At 48.5% G+C, this 19,570-nt stretch overlaps 1 protein-coding gene across 3 annotated transcripts in view; it reads left to right on the top strand.

Moving 5' to 3' along the window:
* Positions 1–19,570, top strand: part of COL26A1 (collagen type XXVI alpha 1 chain) — a 144,352-nt gene that overhangs the window by 57,708 nt on the left and 67,074 nt on the right. For 2 of the 3 annotated variants that reach the window (XM_026515528.4, XM_048224809.1), the window contains exon 3: positions 6,040–6,143. In XM_026515528.4, the coding sequence (XP_026371313.2) occupies positions 6,040–6,143 (104 nt within the window). The remainder of the gene's footprint in view (positions 1–6,039; positions 6,144–19,570) is intronic. The other variant, XM_044390203.3, reaches the window with a different exon arrangement.

Raw genomic sequence — 19,570 nt, 5'->3', positions numbered from 1 at the left:
GGGGTGCGGCCTCTGCTGGGGAGCCCGAGGCAAGCCGGGTCCCCTCCAGGAGCTCGGTGTCCCCCAGTGAGACTGAGCTCAAGGTCGTCAGAGGTTCGGCCAAGGCTGTAAACCTGGGGTTATGGCCATTTGTCTTCTCGTGGAGATGGCCTGGGGGCTGTGCTGATTTGAAAGGGATTGCTTCCTGGGGCGAGGGATGGGAGTGGGGTGGGAGGTCTCTCTTCCCCTTGGAAACCGTCTTGAAATGGCAGCAGGTGGTACAGTTGCCCCCTTACCTCACAGAGGCACTCGGGACTGCGCGTGCGTGCGTGTGTGTGTGTGTGTGTGTGTGTGTGTTTGTACTTCTGTTGATTGATTTTTTTATTTGATTTTTGACAAATGATGTCTGTCTAAGGTGCACAACGTGGTGTCTGGATATATATACACACTGTGAAATGATTACCCACAATCAAACCAACGAACATCTCCACCACCTCCCATAGTGACCGTTTGTGTGTGCGTGTGGTGAGGGCACTTGGGATCTCCTCTCTTAGCAGATTATTTTTTAAAGATTTTATTTATTTATTTGAGAGAGAGCAAGAGCGAAAGAGAGAGCACGAGTAGGTGGGAGGGGCACAGGGAGAGGGAGAAGCAGACTCCCCACTGAGCAGGGAGCCTGACTCGGGGCTCGATCCCAGGACCCCAGGATCACGACCTGAGCCGAAGGCAGATGCCTCACTGACTGAGCCACCCAGGCGCCCGGAGGGTAGATTTTTCTTGACTCAGCCTACCAATTCAGTGCTGGGCTCTTCTGGAAATCCTCACACGTTTTACCAGTTATGGCGGGTTCGCCCAGTCTGGGGGACACATACAAGTACCCATCACAGTACCCAACATTTATTGCATCTCCTACCTGGAAATTGTCTTAAGTACTTAATGTAAATCTCTCTTCCTCACCTTGAGCTGCTGTAAAAAAATGCCGCAGACTGGCGGCTTAAGCCATAAACATGGATTCAGTAGACAGCCCTTGAGTTTGGGCAGCCCAAGATCAAGGTTATGGAGCAGCTGGACCCCTGGCGCTGCTGCTCGGCGTGTGAATTGCTTTATCCAAATAGGTTTGGGGCATCTGTTTGCCGCAGCTATTAAAGCGAAACCTATATCCATCCTATGGGCCAGCAAGGCTGCTCCTGGGAATATACTCCAGAGGAATGAAGACGTATTCACAAACATCTTTCTCCATCCTAGTTCGAGACCAGAAGCAACCCAAATGGTCATTAACCAGAGAATGGACCATTTGGGCCATATTTGTATAAGGGAATATTATTTAGCAATAGAAAGGAACGAAATACCCCTGCACTTAGCAACACGGTTGAACCTCCGGCTAAGGCTGAGTGAAAGAAGGCGGGTGCAAGCCAGGGCATGCTGCGAGGTTCTGTGTATATGGGATTCTAGAAGCGGGGGGATAGAAATCAGAATGGATACGTCTGGGGGTAGGGTAGTTGTCTTGGAGGGGGCATGGGGGACTTTTGAGTTGGGAAGGTTGGTTTACACATAGGTAAAAGTTTATTAAGCTAAACGCTCGATTTATCTATTTTGCTGCATGTAAATTATGTTTTAATAAAAAAGAAAAAACCCCATTTTAATGTGAGGCGTGAACTCAGTGCTTCGCTTCATAGTACTTATCGTGGCCCGTGGTCGTCCGTTCACGTGTGGTTCTGTGGCAGAGTGGAGCTGTGCCCGTCTTCTTCATGCTTGTGTTCTCATTGTCTGACACACAGTAGGCCTGCTGAGTACATGGATGAGCATTGGGTTCAAACCAAGCTCTGTGCAAAGGTGCTGTGGGAGGGCCTGGGAGGGAGTCTGTGGACACTGGCCAGGAGCAGGGGTGCTTCACAGCTGAGGACAGGTCACCCTGAAGGCTCTTGGGAATTTTTCTCAGGCAGAGTAAAGGAGGAAGGGCAGGTAGGCAGAGGAGCTTGCATGTGCAAAGGCCCAGTGGCAGGAAGAGCAGGTTGTGCTGTGGTGGTAGGAGCCTTGGCTGCTGGTGGCAGGAGGAAGGGAGCACAGAAAGGTAATCAGGGCCTTCTTTACTGACTTAAAGAGCTTAGTCCTTAATCTTTGGGAGCCATGGAAGGTTTTGAGAGAGGGCAATCACAAAATTGGATCTGCATTTTAGAAAGATCACTGGGTTTGTAGACCGGACCTCAGAGGACAGGCTGGGAGTTCCTCATGAAATGTAGGAGGGGGAAGCCCAGCCTGGGCCAGGCTGCAAACACTGCCTGCTGCCCAGGGCACTCAGGGGAGACCTGAGGGGCCTGCCAGGCTGGTCCCTGGCCCGCAGGGCTGGTGAAGCAGCGCCACCTACTGGTGTGCCCTGCTCCTGGCCATCACAGGTCATCCGTTCCTTCTGGTCCCAGAGTGGGGCAGGTCAGCCCATGGCCCTCTGCATGAGGGGCAGAAAGGGACCTTCTCTGGGGGACGAGCTTTCCTTCTGGCACAGAGGCTGAGATCAGGATCTTGTGCAGATACAGGGAGGAAAATATTCCTTTGTGCTGAACAAACGCAAATTAGTGTTGGTAGGTTCTGCCAGTTCTGCCCGCATGTGGATCCTAGTCCTATTACCTACTGGCAGTGTGACCTTGAGAAAGTTGCTTAACTTCTCTGTGCCTCAGTTTTCTCATCTGTAAATTAGGATTAGTAATAGTATCCACCCGTTAGGATTGTTGTGAGTCGGCACATTGACAACACTCAGAGCGGTGCCTTGAGCAGGGCGGATACTCAAAGCTCTTATATTTATTATCTATCATCATCGTCATTCAAGGTATGGACGGGGGGATGCCTGGTGCATTTGCGTGGCTCAGAGGCTGGAGGGGGAGGGGCAGCCTTTGCCCCCGGGGGGCCGGAGAGCGGCTGTGTGAGCAGGACAAGGCTCGCACGCATGGCTAAGCAGTCAGACCCCCCTGACCACACTGGAGACGGTGGAAGGGCGTGGGCCAGGAGAAATGAAGTCAGATCTGCATTTTGCGAACCCAGCATCTGTGCACGCTTCCTGCTCTGGGCACCTCGCACACGCTCCCTCCCAGCGAGCCTCACGCCCCGCATCCTGGTCTCTGGTGTCCTCACAAGTCATGTGTGCAAGTCAGTATTGTGAGTTGAGACACAGCCCGAAGCCCACAGTCCGGGGCCCCATCTACCCTATGGTGCTGAGGTTATGGGAGGCGCCCGTCCGTAGTATTGGCTGCACTTGACCCTTTCCCTGCCTCGCACGCCTGCCCCAGGTGGGGGTTTCATAGCTTTTCTGCTCCCTCTCAGCTGGAGCGACATCTTATTCCAGGAATCAATGAAAAAACTGGCGTCTTTTATCTAAATTAAAGCTCCCCCCTCACCCCCCTGCCCCCGAGCTGGGCCTGCCTCTGGCTGGGAGATCTGCAGCAGGAAGGCGATGTGAGGGCGTAAGCAGGTGAATGAGTGCCTGTGAGTGTGGAGTGTGTGAAAGAGTGTGAGCACGTGTGCGTGTGTGAGCATGAAAGCCCGGGAGCCCGTGTGTGCGTGTGTGCTTATTATCGCCTCTTTATTATCTATCTGTGCTCCTTGGAGCCGGGCTCATCAACCCACCGGTGGCCCGCCAGGCCACTTGCCCTGGGGACTGGCGATGATGCCCCACTCCTCTGCCAGCCCCACCCCTCCGGCCTGCCTCAGAGCTTCCTGGGGGCAGTTCAGAGCCTAAAGATCGAGGTCCGCTGTCCTGGTCCCAGCGCGGACGTCTCTCCATGCAGACTCCTGACTTCTCACTCAAAGTTTCCTGCCCCTGGCTGCACACAGCCTCACCCCCCGCTTAGATCTCCAGGGGGAAGCTGGTTTGCCAGAATGTTCATGAAACATGAGCGAGAGGGCTTTTTTTTTTTTTAAAGAGAAATTAGTGTAACAGAATTGTTCACACTGAAAGCAGTACTCCTGAAATTTGAGACGTGACTCGTGTGTTTTCCTGTCAACGGGGCATCTTGAAACGTCACGCCTGCTGCTCCCAATTAATTCATAATTTTCCCATTCACCGATTAAGTTGCTTGGTGTCAGCAGATTTGGATTTTGTGAAGTCATGTAGCTTTGCTCTCAAGGGGGAGATGTGTGGACGTGATCAAGCAGCGAAGTTATAATGATGCACGCAAATCGAATCATAGAGCCAAGTGTATCCCCCTGGTGAGGTTGGGTCATATGTTTGTGTGTGCACGTGTGTGTAGTGAGGTGAGGTTAACATCCCACGTTATGTTCGTTTCAGGTGTATAGTTTTTGATTTGATATTTGCATGTATTGCAAACTGATCACCACAAGAAGTCTAGTTCATATCTGTCACCAGACACAGTTACAATAATTGTTTCTCTTGTGATGAGAACTTGCAGTTCTACTCTCCTAGCAATTTTGATACATGCCACTCGATGTTCTTAACTACAGTCCCTATGCTGCACGTTGCATCCCAGGACCTTTACATTGTATTTTATATCTGGAAGTTTCGGCCTTTTGATCCCCCTTCACCCATTATGCCCACCCCTGCCCCCCGACTCTGGCAACCATCGGTCTCTCTGTATCTATGACCTTGGTTGTTTCTTCCTTACGTTCCACATATAAGTGAGATCATCCAGTATTTGTCTTTCTCTGTCTGACTTATTTCACTCAGCATCATGACCTCGAGGTCCATCCATTGCTGTCACAAATGGCAAGATTTCCTTCTTTTTTATGGCTCCGTAATATTCCATCGTGTATCGCTACATCACATTTCCTTATCCGTTCCCCCATCGAGACACTGAGGTTGTTTCCATGTGTTGACTATTGTAAATAAGGCTATGATGAACATGGGGGTGCAGCTCTCTTTTCGAATTTGTGTTTTTGTTTTCTTTGGATCAACCCCCTGGAGTGGGATTCCTGGATCAAATGGGAGTTCTATTTTTCATTTTTTGAGGCCCTGCCCTACCATTTCCCACAGCGGCTGCACAGTTTATGCTCCCACCAACACTGCGTGAGGTCTCCCCTTTGTCCACATCGTCGCCCACACCTGTTGTGTCTTGTGTGTTGATGGTAGCCATTCTGACAGGTGTGAGGTGAGAGCTCACTGGGGTCTGGTCACATATCTTATGTCTCAGAGTTCGGTAAAATAGTATCAAGCTTTTTTACAAGAAAAATGTCAGAACTGAAGGAGTGTGAAATTTGGCCCTGGAATCCACAGCAGTTTGCAGGGGGCAAGGGTCCCGCGAGGGGACTGCAAGTTTTCATGGGTGTGCCTCTCTCATCCACGAGGCTCTGATTTTCCCGAGGAAGGGACTCAGTTCTATCAGTCTGTGACCACAGTACTGCATGTAGTTGGCGCTCAGTAAGTGTTCATTGGATGAATCAGCCAAAGGAAATGATTGGGACAAAGCGCTGGAGTCGAGGAACTTTTGGGTGGTTAGAAGTTGCACACGTCCTAACGATAGTTTTCTTGTCCTTCTTCATGGTCTTGGTCAATGTCTTCGCTCAGGTCGCAGTAGCAAAGTGTCAGACAGGGGGGTTTCAACAACAGAAATGTGTTTTCTCAGATGGCCACCTTCTCGCTGGTCCTCAGATGGCCTCTCCCCAGTTTGTTCATGGACTCAGAGATCTCTTTCTCTGTCCTTCTCCTCTTATAAGGCCACCAGCTCTGATGGATTAGGGCCCCACCCTTATGACTTCATTAAACCATAATTACCTCCCAAAGACCCTATATGCAAATATAGTCACATGATGGGGGCGGGGCTTCAACATATGGATTCTGGGGACGCAATTCAGTCCGTGGCAGACATTTTCCCACCCTCGGTGGCCATGCTTGGAGACTTGCCGGAAGGCAGAGCTGGGAGGGACTTCAGAATGCACTCGACACAGAGAGGGGTGGTCACTTGCCCAGGGCTACACAGCCAGTGGGCACAGAGCCGGGATGACCGGCTCCGCTACCCAGGCGGCTCCCAGAGCCCTGGGCTGGGTGCTGTCTGCAGAAGTGGGACCAGGGGCAGGTGGACGGGCGCTCACACTCTGCTGATGCTGCCCTCGTGTTAGTTACAGGACTCTGATCAGACCCACGTACAGAGTGTCCTACCGCACGGTGACGGCGCTGGAGTGGAGATGCTGTCCTGGCTTCACTGGGAGCAACTGTGAGGAGGGTGAGTCTGCCGGGGTGTGGGGGGCTGGGGCGCAGGGTGCTGGGGGACGGGGCACCGGCTGGGCTGGGCTGCGGAGTCTCTGGTGTTGCTGCCACCCTGCCATGGGCACCGAGGTAGGGACCCTGTGTGCATTGGTTGGGTGGAAGAGAATCATGAATCCTGGCCTGGGGGAGGGGATTCAGTCGACAGCCTCTTTCTTCCGCTCTGGATCGCACTCACCCGGGAATGGGCGCGGGCGGAGCTGGCTGCCGGCTCTCTGTTCACCAGCCTTGGAGCCACGTCTGTTGTGGAACAAGGCACACGGATCTGGTGGGCGGCGGACTGACGGTCCTGCCCTTCCGCCTGGCTCGAGCCCAGGGGGAGGTTGGGAGGATAGGGCCCAGAGCTGGGGCTTTCTTTCTGAGCCCTCCGGACCCGGTCCCAACCTGCCTCTGGAGCCCGATGGGGCCAGGGAGGGCCCGCAGCAAATCCCGGCTGCGCTCACGGCCAGGAAAAGCAGGTCCTACCCAACCGACAGATGCACAGCCCGTCTCGTTCCCAGGGTTAGCCGGTTGACCTGGAGGCTCACGGGTCAGTTTTGCATTTGGAAACGGTAGTTTTCCAGGACTCGGACTTTCTGATCAAGTGATTTTCCCTCATCTTTTTTATTTCCTAACCTGCTGACTTTTGTTTTACGGATATGCTTTTATAAATTAGGTGATTATAAAGTTATAATAAGTTATAATATGCTTGGTATATACTTTTATTGAAAACTGCCCCAAATTCTTTGGGTTACAAATAATAACAGGATAATCACAGAAAGTAATAATAATGATGATGCTTCAGTGGGCCTGTGGCCCAAAGCAGAGCGGAAGGAAGGGTCTGGAATGGAAAAGGGTCCAGTGGTGCTGCCCTTCCTGACTCAGAAGGCACCTGATCCTGGGAGGCCTTTGCTCAGCACTGGGAAGGCTTCGGGGGCCCTTCTCTCAGCTCCCAGAGCCTCCGAGCTCCCCCTGACCCCATCCTTGCCTCAGCCGACTATAATCATGTGTTTTCATGTCTGCCCACCCCCAAGCCCCCAAACTGCCACTCAACACCCTACAGACTGTTTCTTCTAAGGATAACTGAGCCCTCCCCGAATAGGGTCCCTTCCGCCCTCCCTGGGAAACCACTGCAATGTTGAGGCATGTATGGTTTGTCATTTGTCCTCATGTTCTCTTTATTAAAGGAACGGTCCAGTAAACGAAGTGTAAGTCTCAGATGTCTGAGTCGTAAACCATTTGTCCCCTCCAGCTGAGGGGCAGACAGCGATGAACTCCTCCCCACACATGTAAAACACATTGACAAAAATGTTGTGACCAGACGCTGGCAGGAGCCTCTCCCCGCACCTCCCCGAAGAGCAATGGTTCACTCTTTGCTAATTCGGGACCCCCATGACTTTATAGATCACAGCTACCATGAATCAGGGAATGAATCTTGTCTAAGTATCTAGAACTATAGGGATGTATCTAGAAGTGTTTTTTTGCTTATTGCAAAGGTTAAGTCCGTGTTCAGTGTAGAGAAGGGGAAGAAACCCAGAATCACACCTCTCAAGGTTAACCTTGAGTCTCACTTTGGTGAAAACCTCCAGACCTTTTTCTCTGTCCTTTTATACGGTCGTAGTATTTTGGTAACTTTCTTTTTCATATAAGTTACCATGCGTGTTTCTCCTAGTCAATAGATAGCTTTCTGTAGCATTATTTTTAGTGGCTATAAAATTTGGGTACATACTTTATTAAGTAAATCCCTACTGCAAGATATTTAAGTTTCTCCCAAGTTTTAAATTATTGATGACGTTACTCCAAATATTCTTTTTTTTCCCTGACATAAAATTTACGTACTCTGAAATGCATCAATCTTAAGTGTACATTTTGATGAGTTTTGATACGTGTACATATTTCTATCACCTTCTGGAAAGTTCTCATCCCTTAGCAGCCACTGTCCTGATTTCTATGATCATAGATCAGTTTTACCTATTCTTGAACTTCATATAAATGGAACCATATAATATATGCTCTTGTGCATGGTTTCTTTTAATTAATAGAATGTTTTTGAGATTTATTCATATTGTGATATGTATATCAGTAGTTTACTCATTTTTATTACTGGGTATTATTCCATTGTGTAAATAGCCACAATTTTATTTATGCATTGTCCTGTGGATAGATCTTCGGGTAGTTTCTAGTTTTTGCCTTTAAGAATAAAACTTCTGTGAACATTCTTGTAATGTCTTTCTGTGGACATATGTTTTTATTTCCCTTGGGAGTAGGATTGTGATGAATTTATAGACCAATTTGGGGAAAATACACATCTTAATAATGAGTCTCCTGATTCATGAACATGGTATAGCTCTCCATTTATTTAGGAATTTAATTTTCAGCTTCCAGAGTAGAGGTATTGCTTATCTCTTATTAAATTTATTTCTAAGTATTTCTAAGCGTTTCGAAGTTTTGGTGCTTAAAAAATGGGATTGCTTTTTAAATTTTCATTTCATTATTATTTTTCTGCTAGCATATAGAAATATTTTTGATTTTTAATATTGACTTTGTATGTAAAAACCATGCTAAATTCATTTATTAGTTCTAGTAGCTTATTTATTGATTTCTTTGGATTTTCTACATAAACTATTATGTCTTCTGTGAATAGAGACATGTTTGCTTCTTCCTTTCAACTATTAATGCATTTTATTTTATTTTTCTTGCTTTATTGGACTGGCTAGAACTTCTGGTAAGATGTTTAACAGAAGTGGTGAGAATAGATATAGTTGCCTTGTTTCTGATCATGGCCGGGGGGGAAGTTCTCCATTTCACTGTGAAATATGTTGTTAGCAGTAGATTTTTTCGTATATGCCATGTATCAGATGAGGATAGTCACTTTTAGTCTGAGTTTGTTGAGATTACTCATCAGGAATGGTGCTGAATCTTGTCAAATGCTTTTTCTGCTTCTGTACTAAGGTGATCATTTTTTTAATACTTTATTTTGTTAATGTGACAAATTACATTGATTTGGAATACTAAACCAACCCTTGGTTTTGGGGAATAATGCTATTATTACCAGGACCAACCACATTTGGATGTATTATTCAGTTTTCTATTTCTGTATTTGATAATTATCTGTAATTTTCTCTCCTTGTAATGTCTTCCAGTTTTTGGTGATGAGAGTTATGCTGTTCTCATAAAAAGAAATAGGAAAATTTCCCTCCTCCTCTATTTTCTAAAAGCATTTTTTGGTAAAGCGGGTATTACTTTTTCCTTAAATGTTTAATAGAATTCACAGTGAAACCATGTGGACCTGTAGTTCCTTTGTGGGGAAGTTTTTTTTGTTTGTTCATTTCGTTAGAGGGAGTGTGTGGGTACTCAAGCAGGGGTGGGGGGAGAGAGAATCCCAAGCATCCCAAGCAGGTTCCATGTCCAACTTGATCTCATGAGCCTGAGATTATGCTCGACCTGAGCCAAAATCAAGAGTCTGGGCTTAGCTGACTGAGCTACCCAGGGACCCCTGCGGGGAAGATTTTGATAAGAAATTTGTTTTCTTTAACAGACATAGGGCCATCTATGAGTTCTTTTTTTTTTTTTTTTAATTTATTTGACAGAGACAGAGACAGCCAGTGAGAGAGGGAACACAAGCAGGGGGAGTGGGAGAGGAAGAAGCAGGCTCATAGCGGAGGAGCCTGATGTGCGGCTCGATCCCATAACGCCGGATCACGCCCTGAGCCGAAGGCAGACGCTTAACCGCTGTGCCACCCAGGCGCCCCTCATCTATGAGTTCTATTTCTTTTCTTTTTTAGGTTTATTTATTTTAGGGGGGAGGGGCAGAGGAAGAGGGAGAGAGAGGATATCCCGCAGACTCCCTGCTGAGCCCAACACAGAGCCCCATCCCATGACCCCAAGATGACAACTTCAGCCTTAATCAAAAGTCAGATGCTTAACTGACTGAGCCACCCAGGCACCCCGATGTGCTCTATTTCTTAATTTAATAATTATTTGCACATTTTAAAAATCAGATTTACTGAGGTATAATTGATGTACAACTTATTACATACATATACATTTACAGACCAATAAGTTTTGATCCAATGGATACTTTTCTACATAATTTCTACATAATTCTCATCTCTCTGGTATTTTGGCCACCAGATTTGCCTCAGCCTCCCTGAACTCAGATTTCTGTCTCTTCAGCTCAGAGAGACGGCCATGTTCTACTTGGTCTTCTCTCCATGAGCTCCGGTCTGGAAGGTGCCGCTAGGAATTGCCTTGTTTGTTCTGAACTGCTTCCTGTCCAATGTCAACAAACATTTGTTCCATAAATTTTGTCCAATTTTCTAGTTGTTTGTGGTGGAAGAGCAAGTTCAGTAGGAGTTAGTCTATCATGACTAGAAGCAGAAATTGCACCTTTTCCTTTGTTGACTTTTTCTTTGTAGTTCTCTGTATTATGTCTTGTTAGTTTTGAAAACAGTACGCTTCCATTTATCCACCCCACCATCCTTTGTGCTATTGTCCTCCTGTGTTTACAATCTAAGTATGTGAAAAACCTCCCAAGTTGATATTATCATTTTTGCATTAAACAGATTATCTTTTTAAAGAGGAAGGGAAGGATCATTTCCAGTGTTCTTTCTTCCTCCTGGAGCTCTGAGTCTCCATCTGGTATCCCTTCTCTTTCAACACGTCTTCTAGTGCAGGTCTGCTTGTCGTGAATTCTTTCTACTTAAAAAAAAATTTACTATCTGTTTTGCCTTAACTTATTTTTAATAATCAATCAATGAATTGATTTGTGGCAAAATACACATAACCTAAAATTTACCATTTTAACTGTTTTGAAGTATATAATTCAGTGGTATTAAGTACATTCCCAAGGTTTTGCAAAAACATCACCACTGTCTAGTTCCAGAACTTTTTTATCCCCCCAAAGGGAAACCCTATACCCATTAAGCAGTCATTCCTCATTCCCTCCTTCCTTTAGCCCTTGGCAACCGCAAATCTGCTTTCTGTCTCTATCGATTTGCCTGTTCTGGATATTTCATATAAATAGAATCATGCAATATGTGGCCTTTTGTGTCTGACTTCTTTTACTTAGCATAATGCTTTGAAGCTTCATCCAAATTGTGGAATACATCTGAATAATGAATAACATTCCATTATATGGGTATACCACATTTTGATTATTCATTCATCGGTCGATGGACATTTGGGTCGTGTCTACCTTTTGGCTGTTGTGAATAGTGCTGCTGTGAACATTCATGTACAAGTTTTGTTTGAACACCTGTTTTCGATTCCTTTTGATTTTTACTCAGGATTGGTCTTTCTGAGTCATATGGTAATTCTGTATTTAACTGGCTAGGGAACTGCAAAACTTTTTTCGGAGTGGCTACACCATTTTACATTCTCACCAGCAATGTACAAGGGTTACACTTTCTTCACGTCATCTCCAATACTCCAATTTTTGAATAATATTTTCTTGGAGTTCATAATTCTGGGTTGATTTTTTTCTTTCAATACTTGAAACAGATCGATTATTCCATTGTCTTTTGGTATCCATTGTTTCTGGGGAGAGGTCTGCCGTATTTGTTTTGTTGTTTCCCTTATACAAATACAGTGTGTCTTTTTTCCCCTCTCTGGTTGTTTTCAAGATTTTTCTTTGTCCCTATCAGTTTGACTATGATATTATCAGGTGAGATTTTCTTTTTTCTTTTTTTAAAGATTTTATTTATTTATTCGACAGAGATAGAAACAGCCAGCGAGAGAGGGAACACAAGCAGGGGGAGTGGGAGAGGAAGAAGTAGGCTCATAGCGGAGGAGCCTGATGTGGGGCTCGATCCCATAACGCCGGGATCACGCCCTGAGCCGAAGGCAGACGCTTAACCGCTGTGCCACCCACGCGCCCGTGGTGAGATTTTCTTGATTCTGCTTGGGCTTCTTTGAGCATCTTGGATCTATAAACCCGTGTGTTGTTGTTGTTGTTGTTTGTATTTTTTTCGTGTTAGGAAAATTTTGTTCATTGTTTTTTCAAATATTTTTTCTTCCCTATTCTCCCTTCTCCTCCTGAGGGTCCATTTGCTCACATGTTAGATTGCTTGATAGTGTCATCGACGTTCTGTTTTTTTCCCCTCTGTTCTCCAGTCTAGATAATTTCTATTGATCTGTCCTCAAGTTCATTGTCTCTTCTGATATCTACAATCTTCTGCTAAGCCCATTTCAGATAATGTCTTTTCAGTTCTAGAATTTCCATTTCTGTGTGTGTTTGGTTTATAGTTCCCCGATAAGATTTCCCCATCTATGCACTTCTTATGATCATAATTTATTTTATACACTGGAACTTATATATCATAGCTACTTTTTAAGTCCTTGTTCTCTATTTCCAAATCTGGGCCATCTTACAGTTTATTTGTGTTGTCACTTTTCTCTTGACTTGGGTCACAACTGCCCTGCCTTTCTTTCTTTCCATGTTGATGACTTCTGCTTGTATGTCAGACGCTTTGAATGATATGTTGGAGAGGTGCCGATTTCCTTGAAGAATGTCGATTTTTGTTCTGGCAAGCAGTTAAATTACCATAAGTTTGTGAAGTCTTGGTTTTTATACTTGATTGGGCGGGTATGTCAATCCCTTAGACGTGGGATATAGGTTTACTCCTAAGGCTTGGCCTTTCTGCGGTTTCAAAGGCAAGGCCTAGGTGGAGAGACTCAAGCTCCGAACTCAGAGACGCGCAGGCTCTAAATCTTCTTCCTCCTGTTGGGCGGCAGCTGATATCTCTGCTCAGCTTTTATAGCCTTCCTCTCTTGTTTTCTGCTGAGCTCACTGGAATCTTCCCTGCACACGCACAATTCAGGGGTCAGCCAAGGACTTCAGGGGAGTTTGTACATAGAGTTCGGGGCTTTCTCTCTCTCTATGTAGCTTGTTCCTTATTAGATTTCTTCCTTCAGTTTCCAGGTTCTCTGGCAGCGTTAAGCCTAAACAACTTCAGTTTTTGACTTATGTTTTGGCCACCCTGTGCTGCCTGAACTAAATTTGGCTCTCGGGGGGAAAAGCCATGTAATGTAGCAAGTTCTAGTCTCTTTTCACAAGAGTTGAATCCCTTCGGTTTCTGCTGGCTTTTTTGGCTCTCAGGGGTCCTCCAATAATCATTTAAAGAATTATCTCGAGCTTATAATTTTTACCTCAAGTCGAGTTAGGCTGATACAAGCTACTCCATCATTTTGCAACGGAAACTTTGTGAAACATCTTTTCAGCTCCATCTTTGTCAACACCTTTAATCATTTCCTTAGGATAAATTCCTATGCAGAATTATATTAGGGTACCCATGAGGGGTATACATTGTGTCAAGGCTTTTGAATCATATTGCCAGATTAGCCCCTAGAAAGGTTGCTGATTACCCTGCCGTGAATGGATTGAGAGGTTCTGGAGGGCAGAGAGTGTCGTCATTATCTGTGTGCTTTTGTGGTGCCCAGCACAGGGCCTGGCTTTTAGTTGGGGTTCTGTCAAGGATTCCGCACCTGGGACATGATCAAAGGAGTCAGCGTTACGCACTGGATGCAGTACCATTACTTCACATCTAGATTTAATTTAAAAAGTAGTTCCTTGGGGCACCTGGGTGGCTCAGTTGGCTGAGTGTCCGACTCTTGGTTTCGGCTCAGGTCATGATTTCAGGGGTTGTGAGATCAAGCCCCACGTGGGCCTCCATGATCAGCAGGGAGTCTGCTTGAGATTCTCTCCCTCTCCCTCTCCCCCTGCTCTCTCTCTTTCTCTCTCTCTAAAATAGATAAATGAATCTTAAAAAAAAAAAAAGGTATTTCCTTAAGCTACATTCCACCTGGAGATGTCCCTCCAGTGGGCTCCCTTGGCAGACAGCAGAGGTGGCATCATCACCTCCGTCAACATCATATCGTCATGCCATTATTTCTTACCTTTGAAATGGTACTGTACTCTTTAGAAAGGGCTTTCAGTCATGCTGTTCTCTATTTCCATGGTATAGATGCTGCTGTGAACTGAATGTTTTTGTCCCCCTCCCCCCAAATTTATACATTGAAACCTATTCTCCAATGTGATGGTGTTAGGAGGAGGGGCTTTTGGGGGGTGATTAGGTCATAAGGGTGGAGCCCTCATGAGTGGAATTAGTGCTCTTATAAAAGAGACCCCAGAGAACATTCCTTCCCCTTCTGCCATGTGAGGACACAGTGAACCAGGAAGCTGGCCCTCGCTAAACACCAGATCTGCTGCCCCCTTGATATTGGACTTACTAGCTTCTAGAACAGTGAGGAGTAAATGCTCGTTGTTTATAAGCAAACCCCCCACCCCTGCCACCCGGCCTATGGCGCTTTGTCATAGCAGCCCAAATGGACTGAGACAGAGGCAGAGACTGAGGCTCAGAGATGTGAAGAGACTTGGCCAAGGTCATCCAGCAGAGAAGAGGCTGATGCAGAACTAGAACCTGGTTCTTTGGCTCCTGAGTAAGTCCTCTTTCCTGTAAGCCATCAGGGACCTCCGAGGTCTCAGGAAATCCTACTCCAAGTTGTCCCAGCACAAGGCACAGGGCAGCTGGACTCTTGGCCAGCTGCTTTCCAGAATACCTAAGATGGCCTGGTCCCTGGTGTTTTAGAGGCCAGATCTGACGTGGTGTCGTGGAGGAGATTTGCCACAAAGTTGGTATAGACGCAACCTTCAGAAGATAAGTTTGACTCGAGTAGGGGATTTTCCCTTTTGTTTTGTTTTGCTTCGTTTGCTTCAACTGGAGTCATTGCCAGGACAGGAAATGAAGCCCCTGAGCTTCCATATGGGCAACGGCAGGCCCAGGGCGAGGTGGCTTAGCAAGTGCATCCAAGCATTGAGCTGATTGATTTGAGTCCAAGATGGCGCTGACATTTCACCCCTGGCGCGAGCTCTGTGTATGAGTGTGTTTGTGTTTTGAATGGCTGAGCGTTCAAAGCCAGAAGGCGTTCTCTTGGGAGGAGGCACAGCCTCCCGGCCAGTCTGCAGAGCTCAGCATTTTAGGGAAACGATTCTCAGCAAGTCTGGTGGTGTTTCTGAAACCTGTCTACCATGGCTGTCATTAAAGGGAGGGACAAGCAAGTCGGGAGCCATTTATTCAAATTAGCAGAGTACCTGGGAGGTTCCAGGCACTGTGCTAGGGGCATGGGTCACACAGATGAAAAGGGGACCTCAGGAGCTCCCAGATATGGTGTGGGGGGTAGGGGGTGGGCAGATAATCCTAATGCTGGGAAATGAGGGTTTTGCTAAAGGTATGTGTGCTTTGCTGTGGGACCCGCAGGAGGTAAGAATCGGGGAGGGGTCTTCCTCTAGCTCAAGGCCTGACCCTCTGGATCCAACCTGGCCCACGCACTGCTGGGATCCCCTCTCTCGTATGTTCCATCTTTCTCATCTGCTGGTTCCTTCCCATCAGTACACGAACATATCAAGTATATCTTATCTTCCAGAAACAATCTCATTGAATCTTCATCATCCTTTAGCCACCACCCCGTCTTGACCTTCTTTTCTTTTCTTTTTTTTTAATTTTTAAGGTTTATTTACTTATTTGAGAGAGAGCGAGTGGGGGTCAGAGGGAAGGGGCGGATGGAGAGGGAGAGAGAATCTTAAGTAGACCCCATGCTAAGCCAGGAGCCCGATGCAGGGCTCGATCTCACAACCCTGAGATCATGACCTGAGCCAAAACCAAGAGTTGGAAGCTTAACCGACTGAGCCACCCAGGCGCCCCTTGAGCTTCCTTTCTTGGCCGAGCTTTTTGGAAGAACTGACTGCCTTCCCTGACTCATGCTTCTAGGGTCTTCTGTAACCTTCGAGGTCAGGCCTCTGCCTCACTTACCACTCAGAGACTCTTCTCACTGAGTGACCTCTGCACCGGTGATGTCCTTGTCACATTTATTTCTACTTGCCCAGCCACTGGCAAAGAGCTGGACCCCGATCCGTTTCTTGAATGAACGAATGATCGCAAAGGCGGTTTTCATGTGTGTGAGACATGAGGTTCAGCCCGGGGATATATGGTTATAACCCCATTGTATAGATGAGTAACTGAGGCTTAGAGAAATGTTGATTTTTATGTGAGGCCCCGCCAGAGCCAACGGGAGAGGTGGAGGCCATGTGACAGGAAAAGGAAGATGCTGGCTGAGCTGGAGAGAACATTCCATGGGGCCTGGCCACTCGGTCACTTCTAACACCTGCCTCTTCCCGGCATCTTCGGTAAACTTTGGCCTGCAGGGGGTGGGGGAAAACGAGCTGGGGGCCTGTTGCGTTGAGCATCTGCTCTTGTTCTCAGCGTCCACGGACAGCATGGCCTCGCCGATGAGATTCTGGGCCCTTTGATGCTCCATCCCAGCCTGGAGGGGTTCCAGCCATCGGGATGGGTTTTGTTGTCCGACAAGCATCTTTCGGCACCTCCCATCATGCTGTGAGGCTGTAAATACCCACAGATGTCACCTGCCTTTTCTTTTTCTGGGAAGCGCTTGTACGGGGCCGGCCCAGGTCACCGGCTCATCTTCTGGCTGCTGGGCTGTCTGCACATCCAGAGGCTCTCAGCACCTCCCCTGCCTGCTGCTTCTTCGTCCCTGGGCATTTCACAGGGAGCGGCAGGGGCCAGAATGATGCCACAGGAGACGATTGCCAAGCTTGTGAATTTCCTGAGACTCTTCTGAGACCCGCAATCTCAGGGAGTGATGCCACCGGGAACCTCTTTTCCCAGAAGAGGGATCCAAACCTCTTAGAGGTCAAGGACAGGCCATAATCAACAAGCCGGAAATTGGGCTCATTGGACCAGGCATTTCTCTGCTAAAGCCTGTTTCTCTCCTGACCCGAAGCTCGGTCTTTTCTAGAAAGAGGAGGGAGCCTGGGGGGAAAGGCCCCCACTCCTGCCCATCATGGCCTGAGAAAACCAAGTCAGGTCACGGGGCCAAAGACACATGAATCGGGAAGGTGGGGAGGCCAGGGAGTTGTTGTGGATTGGGTTCCCCGGGTGCAGGCTCTGAGAGGGGGGTGTGTGAGGGAGGCCTACTGGGGGCACACTGAGGATCGAGGCCTGTTATGGGAAGGGATGGATGGAGCGGCATGAGAATCTGGGCCGCGGTGTAGCCTCGGTGAAGGCCTCAGCCCATCCCACGGGAGCTCTGAGGGGGGATGACCCTTCTGAACGGCCCTAAATTGGGGGCCAAGGGGTTGGTCTTCATACCCTCCAGTTGGCTGATGATGGGCTATGGCTGCCCAGAGAGGGCCATGACCTTGGATGAGGACGTTGTCTCCACTGCAATTCTCAAAAGGGCTGACGGAGGCGAGCTGCCAGCCCACAGCTTCCCAGCAGCTGGGGGTGAACCCTGCATCCTGAAGGGGGGCCTGGCCAGTGCAGCCTCCACAAGGAGGGCAGTCCAAACATCCCGGTTCCCACACAGGAGCTACGCAAACTGTACCTTTTCTTGTCCTCTATCCAGAAGGTCACAGACTTTGTGATGGAGTAGATGGGCCAAACTGGTCAAAGGCTGCCACCTCACAAGGGTGTGGGGAAGACGGACACAGCACAGCCTCCCCACTCAGTAAGTGGTAGCTGCTTTTGTCCAAGGTGCCCAGGGTTGGGGGGGGAAGACGGGTCAGGCTATGGGAAAGAAAATTCCAGATACACAGCACACAGTTCGTTCTCACAATCCAAAGTGAGGTAGCAAAAAGTTGGGGAGGGCCTCCCGGAGGAAGTCTGAGGGCTGTGGCTACCCCATCCTCCCTGTGAGATCCTGTCAGCGTCAGTTTTGTGAGAACCGTGGGGAGGTCCTCTCACACTCCCACGGTCATCAGCACTGCCCCGTGGCCCGTAGTGGCCCCCCACTTAGAAACACCGAGGCTGGCCTGGGAGCTCCTGGGATGGCAGGGCAGGGCCTGACGGCCCACAGGGCAGCCCGGGGTTGGGAGGGCAAAGGGGGCTCAGAGGAACTGTGGAACATTCTAGATGCTCTGCATGGGTGGTCCTCTGCCCTTGCATTGGGAGCTTTGCTGTGACCAGACACACACAGAGCATTTCTACCTGCAGAGCCCAGGCCTACAGAGCCAATGCAGGGCAGATTCTGAGGGCGCAGGAGTTCCGGAGGGGGGGTTCAATCACAGGAGCTGCTTGCTCTGTGCTTTTGGCATTTTTCCAGCCCCAAACTCCCTGGCAGGTGGCAGAGGGTTAGCTGGGTCCCTGCCTCCGGCCCTTGACCACCAAGGTGACATCTCAAGGCTGATAGCGGAATTTGAGCAGCGGCTGGATGGTCTGGTGTGTCTACCCAGGCCCGTCAGTCTCCAGAGAGGAGGGGAGGGGAGAGAGCTCCCGCTTTCCTGCTCGGCCAGCACGCTGGCCTCTTCCACTCCTGCGCAGAGCACCGGGAAGCGCGTGGTGGTGATATCAGGCATCAGGCCCCTTTCCATGTAACCGGAAACCCAGGGACAGCCTGTGGCGGTTTTACACACAGGACAAGCAAAATGGGGAACAGAGCCTCACCTCCCCCAGGGCCTCCTCAAGGCCTCCCGGAGTGCGTGAATGAGCCGGGCCAGCTGGCTCCAGGCAGGGGCAGTGGCCTCCCACCCCGCCGACCCCCCTCCTCCTTCCTGTTGTCTTGTTTTGCCCGAGGTGGCTCAGTTTTCCAGCTAGAGCTCCTGGCCTTGGGGATCTGGGCGTGGCTGGTGGTCCTTCTTGCCCACCACAGTGGGTCTTCCTCTGCCGAGGGGTTCTGTCCCCCTCGCTTGCCAGGATGGTAGAAAGAACATGGACTTCAACCCAGACCAAGGGTTGACATCCTGGTTCCATGTACCCACTCCGTGGGCAAGTCACTCGCTCACTCTGAACCTGAGGTTTCCTCCTCTGCAAAGTGGGCACAGTGATAACTGTCTTGGATTGTAGATCAGATGAAGTGAATAAAAGTACCCGATGTGACACAGTCCGTGGCACACAGTGGGCCCTTAATACGTGGTTCTTGTTACTGTTATTATGCTCCTTACTTGCCCGGTACTAGGCACAGTGGTGTTAGAAATGCACATTGACTGATTTGGGGATCTTCCTCTTTAGAATGTGGATGCTTAGGGCCAAAATGAATCTTAGAACTGAGGTTGTGTCCTGGTGTGTGTGTGTGAGTGAGAGAGAGAGAGATTCAACCTCTGCTTTTTTTTTTTTTTTTTTTGATCATGACCAGGGTGTGAGTACAACACAGGACTTATGCCCACAGATTTCTTGGGGTTGAGGGTCCACAGAAGTGGGATTGACTCGGCTTCCAGGGAGCCTGAGCAGTCCTGACTTGTAGCCCCAGGCTGAGGGCCAAGGTGAGTGACCTCACCTGCTAAAGGTTCTCTCGGGGATTCATAGCTGGGATCCGGGGTCCAACCAAATTCCCCTTTGAGGCAGCCGACCAGCCCCGGGGATGCTGTGAATGGAATCTGGGAGGTGGCCAGTGGTA

This window comes from Ursus arctos, unplaced genomic scaffold (assembly GCF_023065955.2).
Source record: "Ursus arctos isolate Adak ecotype North America unplaced genomic scaffold, UrsArc2.0 scaffold_2, whole genome shotgun sequence".
NCBI lineage: Eukaryota > Metazoa > Chordata > Mammalia > Carnivora > Ursidae > Ursus > Ursus arctos.
Note: the sequence above shows the minus strand (reverse complement) of the source record. Positions and strands in the feature narration are given on the sequence as shown.